Here is a 14,334-nt window from a genome sequence, read left to right on the forward strand (position 1 = left end):
CTGTAGGGCAGACCGGAGGTCATCCCTCTCGCGCTCTAGATCTGCAAAAGACAGCAAAACAGAAATGTATAACGTCAAGATCTGCGATTTTGTCACGAGCTTCTGCCAGCTCTGCTTCCACTCTCTGTAGGGCAGACCGGAGGTCATCCCTCTCGCGCTCTAGATCTGCAAAGACAGCAAACAGAAATGTATAACGTCAAGATCTGCGATTTTGTCACGAGCTTCTGCCATTATCGGTTGTTCTGAAGTTTTTCCTAAAACCGGCCTGTTGGGGTTTGAGAAGGCTGTAATGTTCAGCACAGTTAACTAGTCGGGTATTTAAAATGGAACAGAATAGTTTACCAAGACAACTGATTATGGAGATTCCTCGGTAATTGTCGGGAAGTGAAGTGTCCCCGGATTTATGTATAGGTACAATATGACTTAGTGACCATTCTTTGGGATAGTAACCGTTTTGTAGACATGAGTTAAAAATATGTAGAAGGGGTTTCTTTAGTATGGTCTTCCCGCATTTCAACATTTCATTTAGAACCATATCGCCCCCGCTAGATTTCTTGTTTTTTAGATTGGAGATTGCTATGTCTAGTTCTTCCCCTGTTATAAGACTGTCTAAAGTACAATTCTCCGGCGAGGGAGGGAGGGGGGAGAAGTCCACGTTGTCTGTGGAAGCGCGTATGTTACTATCACTGATAGCATCAGCGTGTTTGTTAAGACCTTTAAAATGTTCTAGCCACGCTGAATCTGATATTTGATCAGTATCGTTTATTTTTTCAGGTTTTAGCTTATTTACAAGATTCCAAAACGCAGTCGGGTTACTTTCTTTTAGTGATGATAGTTGATTCATTATTTGTTGGTGAAAGTCTCGCTTTCTCTTTTTAACCAGTTTTCTGTATTCTTTTTTAACTTTAAAGAATCGTCCTCGTATTTCTGGATTCGATGGGTGTTTTTCAAGTAAGGAAGCCAGGTTTTTTATTTCACGCTTCATTTCCGTGCAGCTTTTGTCAAACCATCTTTTGTTTGTTTTTTTCTGTGCATGTTTTCTTTTTCTTTTCAGACTCAGACAGTTATGGCCAGCAGCTTTTAGAAGTGAACTAAACTCGGAGACAATATTTTCAATTTGGTCTGAATCGGTTATGTTGGTAAAATTATCGTGCGAAATGGCGTCTAATCTATGCAGGACGTGGGGTTGGTTTAAAGAATGTAAAAAATTTTGCGCAGATTTATCGTCCCAATTGAATCTTTTAGGTGGTGGTCTGGAGCTTGCAATCGGGGTTCTGTGTTCTTTTTGGACACAATGAGTAGCAGTTTCAGAATGGATAAACACTGACAGCATGCAGTGGTCTGAGAAGACGGTCAAGGGATTCACACGGAACAGTAAAATGTGTTTTAAAAAGGGTTGGTTAGCAATCATGTAATCTACTGTGCTGCTGCCTTTTGGTTGGAAACATGTAAATTTTCCCTGTAGGTCACCGGCTACCCTGCCGTTCAGTAAACATAGATTGGCTTGTATACACAGATCACACAATAGTCTACCAAATTTGTTTGGTGGAGCTTTGTCCATGAATTGTCTATCAGAATCAAGGTTGGAATTTACAAATTGATTGTCGTCATTTTGAATGTTGCTGTCCTGAACATAATCTCGTAAATTACCGAAACGGGCGTTAAGATCCCCTCCGAGTAGTATGAACCCTTGCGTACTGTACTCAGAGATGTCATTTTCAAGAACTTCTAAAACGTGATTTTCGGAGTTTTTATGTGTAATTGAGGAGCTTGGGCTAATATATGCTGAACAGATGAACAAGTCTTTAGAAAGTCCTAGGAGCTCGCGATCGATTCGCACCCAAAGGGTGTCCGTCGATTTTGACGGAAGTTTCTTTACGTAATTTTTAAACTCATTTCTATAGAAAAATAAAATACCCCCCGAGGAGCGTTTGGCTCGTTTGCTCTTTGTTCTGTGTAAATGGAAATTACTGTAATTTGTTATGTTAATTTTTGTGTTTTCAGTAGTCCATGTTTCCTGAAGCGAAAAGAAGTCGAACTTATTAACTTGCGCCAAAAAATCGACGTCTTCTAATTTAGAACCGAGACCATGGACATTCCAAATAGCGAAGCTCTTGCTACTGCCACCAGGAAACGTTTTCATGATTTATGAGAAATAGACTTCGAATAGCAATACAAGTAAAATCTGTGTCCTTAACCGAGTATTCAATATTTAACAGCGTGTTTAAACAATTTAGGGTAACTAATTACATGCTAACCTACATGTAATAACTATCTAAATATACAAAGAGAGTATTCTCATAAAGTTGATGGATAAGAATGACTAACCGGAACTATATTTTATAAGGTCCGTGTTACTAACTATAAGATACTTGTCCTACCACACCATGGGCGGCCACATCAGTGCTGGGTGCCAAGGCCAAGGCGGTGGGGCCACGCGGTGAGGTCGGCTTGGTACTGGATTGTTCATAGGTGGAAGACTCCATGGCGCGGTTGGGAAGTACGGCGGGCCACTCCATGGACCCGGTCGCAGGTTCGGCATGAAGCGTGTCGTCACTGGTGGAGGGCTGATCATGCTGGTTGAGCGTTGAGTCTGACCTTGACCTTGAGGTTGGCCTGTGGAGGGGCTGTTCCTGGGACCAGTGTGGGACGGTCCATCGAACCCCGTACGATGCAGTCTGTTGGTAGCTGGATGTTCCATCGGCGGTGACTGCATAGCCCCTGGTGTACTACCGGTTAGTACTTGTGCCGGGTGTTGGCTGGATGCAGGTGCACTTCGATGAAGACCTTGACCTTGCGGTGGGGAAGACCCTGGCCTGGGTGGACCAGGTGACTGCCTATGGTCATGCGCCGGTTGGAATCTGGGCGGCCTACCGGTACCACATGGGCCCTGGGAAGACTGTAGACTTGTGCCCCTGTTGGTGTACTGGCCCAGTCCTAGGATGGGGTTGATCACTTTCTTCATGCTGGACACAAGAACGCGAACTCCAAACCTATTCAGGTGGTAGCCATCTGAGTTGTACAGTGATTCCTTGATAGACCCCACATCAGATAGACCACTGTTGTCCGTGACGTGCACAAAGCTGTGTTCTTCCGCCACAATTCCTAGGAAAGAGTTCACTTCGCCTCCTATCTCCTGTAGGGTAGCGTCGCGTCTGGGAGGGATAGATGAGAAGACTAGTGCAGTGTGGGGAAACTTATCGTGGGAGGTATGGATAAGCTGTCGGAAGTTCTCAGACACAGTTGTGGAATCCCGCGCGTCACGAATGTCGTTGGTCCCGACATGGAAAAGTAGAACTTTGGGGTCGGGCATGGTTGAGCGTTGAATGTATTCAGTAGCCTGCGGCAGGTTGAAAGTCTGCGCCTTTATCACGCGTTTACCTGGATACATGACATCGGGTTTAATTGTTTTAGTGTTCGAATCACCAAGAATCACCAAGGATTATCACGTCTGGCGGCATCTCTCTGTTGTGTTGATGTTGTCTAGTGGCTGAGACTGTGTGTCTGCGCTCTGTCTTGTCCTGAATAGGCGGTTGATTTACACTTGAGTTGGGTGTTTCTTCACGGCGTTTCGCGCCTCTGTTTGAAGCCGCATAGACTTCACTGGCCTTATTGTTCTCTTCATCCAGAGGTTGGAACCTGTTGTGAACGCTGACTGTAGCTAGTTCATACAGTAATTTGTCGGCGCGATCTGAAGAATCGTGTGTGGTTTGTGTCTCCATAGATTTGGACTCTGGAGTGTGCAAACTAGCTGATCGTGCCTCAGTTATAGCGCTCGAAAGTTCGTCGTACTTACGTTGCAGCGATTTCACCTGATTCTCAAGCTCCCTTTTGGCACTTTCCAAACGCGCAATGTCTTTTACAAGTTCCTCTTTCTCCGATGCAGACAGCCCGTTACACACATGGTTTTGCTCGCGGGTTTTCATTCTGTTCTCCAGCGCGGAGAGCCGTTGCAAAATAGAGGCTTCAGACGTTTTTCGGTCTGTGATAGATTCGGCAAGACAAGCCTCCAGTTTGTACACATTGTCTTGGACAATAGAACAATCGATGTGAGTGACAGCCGTCATGTTTTCTTGGAGCTGGGGTGAATCTTCATTCGAAGTCATGTCATTACTGTTACAGTCTAGCAACACTTTAGGTACAGTAGTACATGTAGCACACGTATCAGACTGCAAAGGTTGCTCACAAGTTGGGCACAAGGTACTGGGATAACCATGGTCAGTTGTGGGGGTAGACATAGTGTCTCCAGGGCTTGACGTTTGAGATAGAATGCTCACTTCGTCACTGGTACACATAGAGCCAGTTTTCACTTTCAAGCTAGGAAAAGTTTCAAGGAACCACAACAGATATGCGGAGCCTTGCACTAGGATCTTCTCAGTAGATTCGTACACAGTGAGGCTAACTGATCCAACAACTTCTTTAGATTTGGCGTCGATGAATGTGGTTTTGATGTGGCGTCCGTTCTTCCCCCTGTCTATCGCCCGGGTAGCGTAGTGTTCTTCGCATGTGGCGAGCCAAGAACTAGACATGTTTGGTGGCAGGAATATGGTGAGGCTTTGCTCGTTTTGATTGACACAATAGTTCTTCGTCTGCTTACTCGATCTCGTTGTGAATCTTGGAGGGACAGTTACAGCGCCGCTGTCATCATACTGTTGTCTCCGGGACGCGTCAGACAAGACCATAAAAGACTTGCTTACCTCCTTATGTTTCGCCTCCGCCTCCTTGAAAACCCTACTCTTTTTACCGAGTTTTGTTGCCTCTTCGTACAGTCTGACCTCCTTTTTGTAGGCTTCCACGATGTCATCATGGGTTGCCGTAGACGACAATCCAAGTATGGAGTACAGCTCCTCGTGAGCACCTGAGTCGGTCATGGCGTGCGTGGCTTGGCTTGGGTTTCGCGTCAGCGGTAAATGTCGTAATTTCCCACGAAGAGGGTAGAAAAATCAACTCAATATGGATCAGAGTTGATGAAAGTACAAAAGTAAAACGTTTTGCTTGAAAAAATATTGAATTTAAACTCAGAAAGGACACTATTAGACTTATATTAGCAGGAGCGAGGCATCGTCGCTACCTCCGTCGCCGCCATCTTGAATCATACGTATATTAATGTTGACCCGTCAGACAAATTCTCAGATACTCTTTTTCTGGAGGATAAAATCTCCAAATTCTTGTTTTGTTTGTTGCGATTTGTATTGTACCCTAGTATTTAGTCATCTGGGTTTACCGTTATGTATAATGAAAAATCGTGTCTATTTTTTCACAGGTGCGTCAGGGTGTCATCCTTTGGAAGTCTTATGCACTTTGGGCTTGAAAATAAGGTAAGTACGTCACATGTATGACCTTAGCCCCCTTGTTTTCAGAACTAAAGAAAGATGGCGGATTATCTACAGCATTGCATAAATGACTGTTTTCTGTCCTCAGCAGTCCAGGAAGATGAAGAACCAAATAGTGAAAAGACATCAGCGCCATCTCACTACATCAGGAATTATTTTATCCAAGCGGGTGAAAGAAATTCTTATCTAACAAAATCCTGGGAATGGGAAACTCGAGAATGCCTTCAGGATTCTGGAATTCAGGAAGTGATGTAAATATCATATTAAACTACACCATACACTCCACTTTACAAGTTTAACATATTCACGTAACGGTAAGGAAAGATCTGTTAACTGGAGGGTCATGAAAACCCTAAATAGATCATTCCGCGTGGGTCGCAGTATATGTACAGTATGGGGTCGTGTGGCGTAGCGGTAGAATGCTCGGTGTGTGGCATAGCTGTAGCATGTTCGGCCTTGAACCAATGGGTTCCGGGTTCGAATCCTACGTTGTCACTGATCTTATGCCCTTGGGAAAGGCAATTTACACGACATCACTCACTTCACTCAGGTGATATGAATACCTAGCTTCGGTTAGGGACGTCCCTAGGATTGGACGTTAAATGGAGGTCCCGTTTTTGGGGAGAGTCAATCCCCATGCACGTTAAAGATCCCACCACACCTTTCATAAAAGAGTAAGGACATGCCCCGGTGTGCGAAGGTCCAAATACTTATCAGATTATTCACTACGGACTCCATTAAGAGTAGTGTGAAATTCATACTAATGGGATCCTAAACAAACAAACAAACAAACATCCTGGCAGTCTGAAATATCCGATTTCTTGTTGTTTGTTGCGTTTTAATGATACATTGATATGCGCCATGTGTCTGAAGCAAACAATAAACTATACAAAGCTAAGTTTGTGCCGTTCCTCCCAGCCGGCAGGTGCAGGCAGCAGGTGTGTGGACTGCCAGGTGGAGAACACCTGTCCTTTTTCGGCCAAGAAGATCTACCTAGAGAGGGTGAAACAGGTGACATTGTACTTTACGGGTCTGACATCTTTAAAATGTGAACTAAAGGATTAGGATTTCACCATGTGTTTTTTTATTATTTGAATCTCAGAAAGTAGAAACCAATGAAAGGCAGGATAGTCAGTTTCTTTCTGAATTTTTGCCACTTTTCTTCAGATTAAAAGGGTGTGGGACTCAGTAGCTAAAACAGCAATGGGTGAAAGGGACCCTGTGGTCTTAAAATCATTCATCACAGTTGAGGCGACGACTGAAAGATCCTGTTGTTAGCCGACCAATCAAATGCCATAGATACAGAATTTAGAACTTCAGAGTTTTTTCTATGTTGGACAGATATCTCTGTGCAAAACCTTTGTGACGGGTTAAAAAAGTAAAGACATGCCTCCAAATTTTCGACGTCCGCTGTACGTCTTGATCACGGAGTGACCTAGTCTCGATAAAACACGACACTAGGTCGAGACTTGTGTAGATGTTCTGGTGTGTAGACCCCTGCTCCGCAAGGAGACGGGGGTGGGGGGTGGGGTGGGGGTGATCTACACAAGTCTTAACCTAGTCTCGTGTTCTCGCGAGGTCACTCCGTGATCAAGACGTACAGTGGGCGTAGAAAATTTGGAGGTATGTGATTACCTGCTAAAATCTTCACTGATCGAGGGATATTCTACATTTGTACTTATCCATTGTCTGTGTTGTACACCAGGGCCTGACAGACTTCCCAGTCAGTGCGGTGTGTCCTCAGGAGCCGGTGGATGTAGAGAATCTGACCGAGGCGCTGAGAACTGGGCCGTACGGACGCTGTGTGTACGAGTGTGACAACGACGTTGTCTCCAATCAGGTACATGGCCGTTGCAAAACTTTTAACTTGTGGTTCAAATTTAGGTACATATTTTTCATTTCAAACAAAAAGGATAAAAATCCAATACCTCCGAGTATGTCTAATCATATTTCTTATTTAATCGTGCTTAATTAATTATGTAAATAATGCTTTGAGCAGCATGTAATGCATATCTGTCTTTGTCCTACTACGATGTACGTGACTAGTATGAAGGAAAAGTATAACTAAAAATAAAACCGACCAAAACAATACCTCCCCGATGATTAGTAGTCTATTTACTTGACCCTGACATTGAATGGCGTGTCAGCAGCCAAAGTTGAAAAATTGACTTATTCTACTACATTTTTTCTATTTCCGACCATTCTCTCCTAGATAACAACGAACACGTACAGAAAAGATGGCACCAAAATCAAATCGTTCGCGCGTAGAGGTTAAAAAACAAATATGAATTCAAATTCTTGTTGTTATTCCTATCTAGGTGGTGAACTTCCAGTTCGATGGTGGCCAAACGGTTTCCTTCGACATGGTGGGCTTCACACAGGAGGTCTGTGAGCGACAGACCAGGATCTCAGGCACCAAGGTGAGGCGGTCATATCAGATGGTATTTTCAATGATCCAAGCTTTTATCTTGCTTTCTTTCCTGCTTTTAGCAAAGTCATTAACTTTCATGGGGGCCCAAACATATACTTGAGTCAAATTTAGGTGCCACTCAAACACCCAGGCCATGGCATGTCCAAAAGATACATATGCATGAAGAAAACTGCCATGAAAGAATTTAGTCATGCAAATGTATCCTGCATGATTTCAATATCATTGTGTATATCTGTCTGCATCTAAGCTACGTCCATACCTCAAGTCATGAAAACCCGATTCTCTTCAGAAGATGTTAACGAAAACTACCCTGAAGGTCTAGAATAAGCTACTAGACGTTCAAAACTCACATCATGTCTTTACATTTACACGTGCTTTGTGCATCACAAAAACCACGACCTTAGTATGTCAAGAAACCAGCTTTTTAAAAGCTAGACTTCAAACAGACACTGACTAATCTATAATCTCCATTGTTCATTGAGGTTAAACCATTATCAATTGGAGCACTCACTATTCAAAAAGATGGAGAATGCATTATACATCCCAGGAATGCTTATTGTATTACTCATCATCACGTTTGTGTCCAGGGAGAGCTGCGCTGGTCCAGTCCCGGTCCCGTGTATGTGTTTGACTTCCTGACTCAGACATCCACGGAACATCCCTGTGCAGCAGCGCCCCCTAACAAGATGCGTGAAATGCATGGCGGTGATTACTTCCTGATGGATGCTTTTGTCAAGGCTGTTGAAGTAAGTGTGTGTTATGGTCACAGCAAGTAATATTTATGGATGACATCAGCGCGTGCATTAATTTTAGCCTGATATTAAAAAAATAAACAAGAAATTTTGTTGCCCTGACAGTGGTCAGCATGCCAAAAATGGGTAAAGATGTCTGTTGGAATGTCGGAACGTGGATAAATAGATAAGACAAGGCTCTTACAAGCTTGTGCAGCTTTGTAATGTCACTCCATAGCCTTCCTTGGTCTGCAGTTATATTTACTATCATATATATAATGGTTTAACGAGATTTTTAACTACAAAACAGCAACCATGTTTATAAATGACTGTTACCTCTGATTTTCTTTTACTGATCTATGTAGACTTTTAATAGTTCTGAACTGCAACATGTAGACTTTTAATAGTTCTGAACTGCAACATTATGGCACCCCATATAGTGCGCACAGTGATGCCTTTTCTTTTTTTCAAGACTAACAAAGTTGGTCTACTTGTCTATGTTAGTAAGCAAATGAAATCTCTTCCCTTAAAATTTTGTTTTTGGAGAACCCAACACTGTGCAGGTTATAAGTGCCACATGTTCAGCGGTTTCTGGAGAAAGCTGATAGCTAAATTTTGTCCTGAAAATATTTAAAAAATATTGTCTCAATGCCCGCTTGCTCTGCTCTGGTCTAATGTTGGTCTAAGTGCAATAAGAAAAATGTATTTCCTGAGATTTATATAGACATTTATTTTCAGAACGGTGACCGATCCTGCGTACTGACCGAACCACAGGAGACTCTGCAGAGCCACCAGCTGGTGTTTGCTGCTGAGCAGGCTCGTTTGCAGGACAGGGTCATTACCATAAACCCTGATGGTTCCCATAACTAAGCGCAGCTATAGACAGAATCATTACCATAAACTCCGACGGTTCCTATAGCTGTGCACAGTTACAGTGCAAAGTTATTACCATAAACCCAGACGGTTCCTATAGCTGAGCGCAGCTACAAGACAAAGTTATTACCATAAACCCTGACGGTTCCTATAGCTGTACACAGTTACAGTGCAACGTTATTACCGTAAACCCTGACGGTTCCTATAGCTATGCCAAGCTACAGTGCAAAGTTATTACCATAAACCCTGACGGTTCCTATAGCTGTGCACAGCTACAGGACAGTCATTACCATAAACCCTGAAGGTTCCTATAGCTGAGCACAGCTACAGTGCAAAGTTATTACAATAAACCCTGACGGTTCCTATAGCTGAGCACAGCTACAGTGCAAAGTTATTACAATAAACCCTGACGGTTTCTATAGCTGAGCATAGCTACAGGACAGAGTCATTACCATAAACACTGAAGTTTCCTATAGCTGAGCACAGCTACAGGACGGAGTCATTACCATAACCCCTGATGGTTTATTTAGCTGAGCACAGCTACAGGACAGTCATTACCATAAACCCTGAAGGTTCCTAAAGCTGAGCACAGCTACAGGACAGAGACATTACCATAAACCCTGACGGCTCCTATAGCTTAACACAGCTACAGGACAGAGACATTACCATAAACCCTGAAGGACAGAATCATTACCATAAACCCAGATGGTTCTTATAGCTGAGCACAGCTACAGGACAGAGTAATTACCATGAACCCTGACGGTTCCTATGGCTGAGCACAGCTACAGGACAGAGTAATTACCATAAACCCTGAAGGTTCCTATAGCTGGCATCAGCTACAGGACAGAACATTACCATAAACCCTGACGGTTCCTATAGCTGAACACAGCTACAGGACAGAGACATTACCATAAACCCTGACGGTTCCTATAGCTTAACAAAGCTACAAGACAGAGACATTACCATAAACCCTGAAGGACAGAATCATTACCATAAACCCAGATGGTTCTTATAGCTGACAACAGCTACAGGACAGAACGGTAACAGCTACAGGACAGAGACATTACCATAAACCCTGACGGTTCCTATAGCTGACAACAGCTACAGGACAGAGACATTACCATAAACCCTGAAGGTTCCTATAGCTGAACACAGCTACAGGACAGAGACATTACCATAAACCCTGACGGTTCCTATTGCTGAGCACAGCTACAGGACAGAACATACCATAAACCCTGACGGTTCCCATAGCTGAGCATACCTACAGAACAGTCATTACCATAAACCCTTACGGTTCCTATAGCTTAGCACAGCTACAGAGCAGTCACTACCATAAGCCCTGGCGGTTCTTATAGCTAAGTGCAGCTATAGACAAAGTCATTACCATAAACCCTGACGGTTCATATAGCTTAGCATAGCTACAGGACAGACATTACCATAAACCCTGAAGGTTCCTATAGCTGAGCACAGTTACAGGACAGTCATTACCATAAACCCAGACGGTTCCTATAGCTGTGCATAGCTGCTGGACAGAGCCATTACCATAAACCCAGACAGTTCCTATAGCTGATCACAGCTACAGGACAGAGTAATTGCCATAAACTTAGACGGTTCCTATAGCTGTGCATAGCTACAGGACAGTCATTACCATAAACCTTGACGGTTCCTATAGCTAAGTACAGCTACAGGACAGCCATTACCATAGACCATGACGGTTTCCATCGCCTAGCACAGCTACAGAATAGTCATTACCCTAAACACTGACGGTTCCTATAGCTGAGGACAGCTACAGAATAGTCATTACCATATACCCTGACGGATCCCATAGCTGAGTACAGCTACAGGACAGCCATTACCATAGACCATGACGGTTCCCATCGCTGAGCACAGCTACAGAACAGTAATTACCCTAAACCCTGACGGTTCTTATAGCTGAGCACAGCTACAGGACAGTCATTACCATAAACCCAGATGGTTCCTATAGCTGAGCACAGCTACAGGATAGTCGTTACCATAAACCCAGACGGTCATACTTATACCTTTACGTATATATCAGTGCTCACCTCATTGGGTTCTTCAGTAATATCACATAATCAAGGTATAATAATTATCAATCAACGGCCCTATTCAACGTATATATATCAATACTCACCTCATTGGCCCCTTCAGTAATATCGCATCATCAAGATACAATGGTTATCCATCTAAGGTCCTATTGATATAGAGTGCTTTGGGGAAACATCAGATAACATCCCATGTATCTAATGAGGAGTAAAAATGTGTACTTTATAACTATAAGAAAATGAAATTTACAGAGTACACATATGAAGGATAAAGTAACCTCTGATCTGAAGCAACTATTTCACAATTACACCCAGATTGCGTGAGTTGTCATTAAACGTTACTAAACGCCATATCGTAATTAATTGTTACCACGTAAGATGACACGGCCAATTTGAGGTTACTGGTTATGTGAAAAGGTTTGGAGCAGCATATTTTTTTCCGACAAGTCAGAAGCATCTTGACTGAGGCAAGCCCGAGTGAGGACCATAAATAACTGTACCAAAGACAGGGGTGCTTTTGTTTAATGAAATCCATTAGTATTTGATGAAAAAACGCAAGAAGCACGTGCACTATGTGATCTTATGAAAAAAAACGCACTAAGCACTACGCAAAACGTATACATATTACGAATAAAAACATACGATTCTTTGCAGACCGGGGTCGTCATAATGTTTCTTTCTAGTGTTTTTGCAAACGTTATTTTGACTCTTTAAAGCCTCCCTGTGCTTAACAACTATTCTGCTTGATTTCATCGCACCTTTGTACGCGTTACAACAGTTCTCCTGACGCCGCCATCTTGGATATCACGCCTGCATGGCTCTTTATCAGAGAGCTTGGCATCCATATCCATCCTAGCTCTAGCTCCAGTCCACTTCTCTGGTCATTTCCACTGTCTGCAATACCTAAACATATCTAGCTGCCTACATACCAAAAATCAAGACGATCCCTCAACCGGTTCTTGAGTTATCATCTTTTGTATATTAAAACAAATGCCCCTGCAGTTCTAGAGCAAGCCGCCAGGGGACCCAAACTCACGTCACGTCTTCTCGAGCACAAGAGCTTCCTACTATCCACATTTCGTGACCCCAGCCAGTCCAAATCATTAGATATCAAAACCGGAAGTTCAGTTGCAGTACCATAGGAAGTTGCTAGGGGGCTCACAATCTAACCATTTCGAGGTCTCATCAAGATCTACCCACCTGCTAAATATGAAGTAAATCCATCTAAGCCTTCTCGAGTTATCGTGTTTACAGACACACAGACACACACACACACACACGGACGCCTCTGAAAATCAATCAATCAAATGGTTTATTTGTGAAAACAAATAAGAACTTGTAGCCATTGGCTAAATTGTGTCTTGCTGTACAGTTTGCCTTCTTAGTTAACATTTCTGACATAACAAATCAAAATTAGTAAGTTTTTCGATTAAATCTTTATCGTTATACACTAATTACACTAAAATAGCAATTTAAACATTTCATAAAAAGTTCAACATTAAAACAATCTATGGCATAATTATATGAAATACTAACATTTACCTACATGATAATAACAGGATTAGAGGAAAGATTAAACATCCTAACCGCCATAACATAGTTATGAAAAGTTGTATGGGCAAATCACAGTCAATCGCTCGAATAAACGTTACACTTCCGCAGCACTCACAAACAACTCGTGTGATATCAATGTCAATTGTAGTAGCGAAAGATAACTAGGTATCATAAAGTAGGCCGTTGCGCTAAAGAATTACGATAAACATTATTTGAAGGAATTGTTCAATAGACGAACTAGGTAGGGTACTGGAGAGTTCTTATATCTGTTGGTCCTGTATTTAGTAGTTTTTAGACTTACTTGTGTGTCTTCCTGAGAGTTCACCCACCTTAGGGGGTAGGAGATCAGGGTTCAGTTTTGTAGCAAATTTGAGACATAGGTCTTCTCTTCTGTCCTTCAATGACTTGAGTCTTGTTAACTGCAGGGATGAGTCATATGAGCTGTATTGTCCTTTAAGGGTTGTGCACAGAGCTCTCTTTTGAACATGCTCCAATCTTGTAATCTGCTTGCACGTGAGTCCAGGATTCCATACGGGAACACAGTATTCAACCACAGGTCTGACAAATGACGTATAGACCAGTAGTAAGTCCTGAACTGATACATGAAAGTTTCGCAATCGCCCTAACAGAAAGAGACGGCTGTTTGCTTTTGAAAGCATCCCTGAAACATTATCTTCCCATTTCAGATCAGCCAGAAAACATAACCTTCTTGGCGAAGGTAATAAATCAATAGATAGAGATAGATAGATGGTCTCACCTTAGTCTAAAAAATAGCCTAAAATCTATTTGTTTAAGGAACACAATACCCCCTTCCCCAGCTGCTAATATATATAAATGCCAGCAATTAGCGAGATATGACAAAAAGAAAGGCTGTCTCTCATCGAGATTAAATGGCCAGCTTCATTTTTAGGTGTATCAAGTCTATGATACACCTGGCATCATAGACTTTCCTTTTGGCTAGGAAAGTAGTAAACTTGATTATCACGTGCCGGCCAGTACCTTTCCCTAAGTAGTGAATGTTATCGATGTCTGTCGCCGCAACATTTACTTTCAGAGTTGATGCAGCAAACTCCAAGAACTTTGCAAGGAGATTCGTATTGTCATAGTTACCAGGGAGTCCCCAGATGCGTAGGCAGTTTTTGCGCGAATATTGGTCAGCGTGGAATTGTCGCGCTTCTAGTGCCGCAATTTTAGCTTGTAGTTCTAAAATGTGGCGACCCTGCTCTACAAAATTCTCATCGTGTGAACTCAGCACGTCTCCCATCCGTTCTATGTCAGATTTCATAGCATCAATCTTGTCATTAAGTTTAGAAAAGTTGTTGGCATTCTCGGTCTTCATTTCGTCTAAT

The 14,334-nt window shown here is 42.7% G+C and overlaps 1 protein-coding gene across 1 annotated transcript; it reads left to right on the forward strand.

The window, feature by feature from the left end:
- The first annotated feature begins 4,797 nt into the window (after positions 1-4,797).
- Positions 4,798-9,365, forward strand: LOC109484785. The gene is made up of 7 exons (XM_019788149.1): positions 4,798-4,850; positions 5,264-5,318; positions 6,252-6,344; positions 7,039-7,173; positions 7,652-7,753; positions 8,352-8,510; positions 9,234-9,365. Exons 1-7 carry the CDS (start codon positions 4,798-4,800, stop codon positions 9,363-9,365), a joined length of 729 nt encoding a protein of 242 aa, XP_019643708.1.
- The last annotated feature ends 4,969 nt before the right edge of the window (positions 9,366-14,334 follow it).

The sequence above is a fragment of the Branchiostoma belcheri genome, unplaced genomic scaffold (assembly GCF_001625305.1).
Source record: "Branchiostoma belcheri isolate BF01 breed outbred unplaced genomic scaffold, Haploidv18h27 scaffold70, whole genome shotgun sequence".
Taxonomy (NCBI): Eukaryota; Metazoa; Chordata; class Leptocardii; order Amphioxiformes; family Branchiostomatidae; genus Branchiostoma; species Branchiostoma belcheri.